Source organism: Eretmochelys imbricata, chromosome 3 (genome assembly GCF_965152235.1).
Source record: "Eretmochelys imbricata isolate rEreImb1 chromosome 3, rEreImb1.hap1, whole genome shotgun sequence".
NCBI classification, from domain to species: domain Eukaryota; kingdom Metazoa; phylum Chordata; order Testudines; family Cheloniidae; genus Eretmochelys; species Eretmochelys imbricata.
In genome coordinates this window covers 138950333-138952152 of record NC_135574.1, presented here as the reverse complement: position 1 = coordinate 138952152, position 1820 = coordinate 138950333, and the positions used below count along the sequence as shown (strand labels likewise).

Below are 1820 nucleotides of genomic sequence, written 5' to 3'. Positions count from 1 at the left end.
AAAGGCTGCAAAACCAAAATCTTACCCCCTGCATTTGCAATCAGGGCAACTCTTCAGCCCACACAATTTAACTATGACTCGCCATATACCTTGGATAGTCCCTCCTTTGTTTGTAGTTATCTAGTATCTAAAGGGACTTGATTAATTTTTGGTAGAGGTTGAAAGAATGCTTAGCACACCCATTGACTTTAACTAGATCTGTGATTGTCTCTGCATCAAAGACTCACCTGGTGGCAGCCACTAGCACCATTCATCACAACAGGGGCGGATCCTCTAGGCCATCTTTTGTTTTCATTTGTTAATGTGATGTTCTTGTCTTTTCATGTCAAGACCCTCAGATCATTAGGAGGTCATTGCAGGCATCTGGGATTGTGGAGATCTTGCAGCTTGGAGATGGGGGGCGGTCCATTCCACCTCTCTCACTTTAGGACCCCTGTATGACTGGATACTTGTACCAGTTCAAGGACTTCGACTCCTCAATCTCAGGAAATATAGTTCACAATCAAGGATTTTGCCCTTGACCTCCATGAGTTATTCATTCACAAACATTTAAGAAAAAAAAAATCATGCCACCCTAAGTTTAACATGGTCCTCTATCACTATCCACAAGAAGCAAAGCTCTAGATGGAAATCTTCTAATCTTAGTGCATGCTGAAGTAGGGGAAAATATTTGATAAATAAATAGAGGGGAGAAGGGGATGTCTTTTTGAAGTTTCATCATGAGCAGTTCTGTGAAACCGCATCTCTCAGCCTGCATCCAGCATAGTGCAAAGCCCTCACTGCTACCCTCTTCAGTTTGGGATTACCCAGAATTAGGATAACAGAGTGCCCAGAGGGATACGCACCCATTATCACTATCCATAAGAAGTAGGTGTTGATGGTAGATATTTCTAACAAAAATATTACTAGTGCCACAAAATAAGAAATATAGAAGAAGATGAAAGAGATCAGTCCTTTAATTGCTCTGAAATGAACCTCGGTAATGGTGTCCCTGGAGCTGCTCGTGGTTTTTTCCATCCTCTTGCTGTGTCTCCACAGGGAAATGATTAACAGTATGGAGGACATCATAAATATAATGAAGGGAGAGGAATATCCAAGCATGGACAAAATAAAGAAGCTAGAAGATAAATCAACCTTATATTGACATTCGCCTGTGGTGGTTTCTGACAGATTATTCATTGAATTGTTTATGTACTTTCTGTCTATGCCATTAACTGAAGGGAAACAGGTGACCAAGGAGACCAGAAAGGATCCTATGAGTAGCTGTGGCATTAGCCCTGATATTCTCCGCTTCAGGCAGAGGAAGAGAGGTTGGCTGAAGTTGGCGATCTTCACGCAGTAGAAGACACTGAGCCAGGTGGCAAACCATAGATTGAGAGTATTTAGAAACATCCAGACAACAGCCAATGTTCTCAACATAGCACACTGTTCATTCATAGTGTGAGGTAGTTGAAATAAGATATTGTTAATGATTATCGTGCACTGTAGGAAAAATCTGGAGATGCCCAGGCTAGTCAGGATCATGTCACAACAGGTCAGTTTTCTGCTTCTGATCTACTCACTGCAATTCACAACGATCATCAATCCGTTTGCTATAATCCCTGTAATGAACTCAATTCCTAAAATGATCAAACCAATAATAATTGCAGGAAACATGGTTCTGCCTTGTGGTCACTAATGCTTGCCCAGCTTCTGAAGCTTCAAGAGAAATTGTTCCAGAAGAAAATGCCTCACTGAAACGTCAGGCTTCTAGTATCTTATCGGAACCTGTACTGTCCTGCCTTTGTATCAAGCTAAAAGTGAGATGCGAGATCTTTTCA

The 1820-nt window shown here is 41.5% G+C and overlaps 1 protein-coding gene across 1 annotated transcript; it reads right to left on the bottom strand.

Moving 5' to 3' along the window:
• Window positions 1-717: 717 nt before the first annotated feature.
• On the bottom strand, window positions 718-1437 carry LOC144262417 (taste receptor type 2 member 40-like). The gene has a single exon (XM_077812176.1). The coding sequence runs from the start codon at window positions 1435-1437 to the stop codon at window positions 718-720; it is 720 nt and encodes a 239-aa protein (XP_077668302.1).
• Between the last annotated feature and the right edge of the window lie 383 nt (window positions 1438-1820).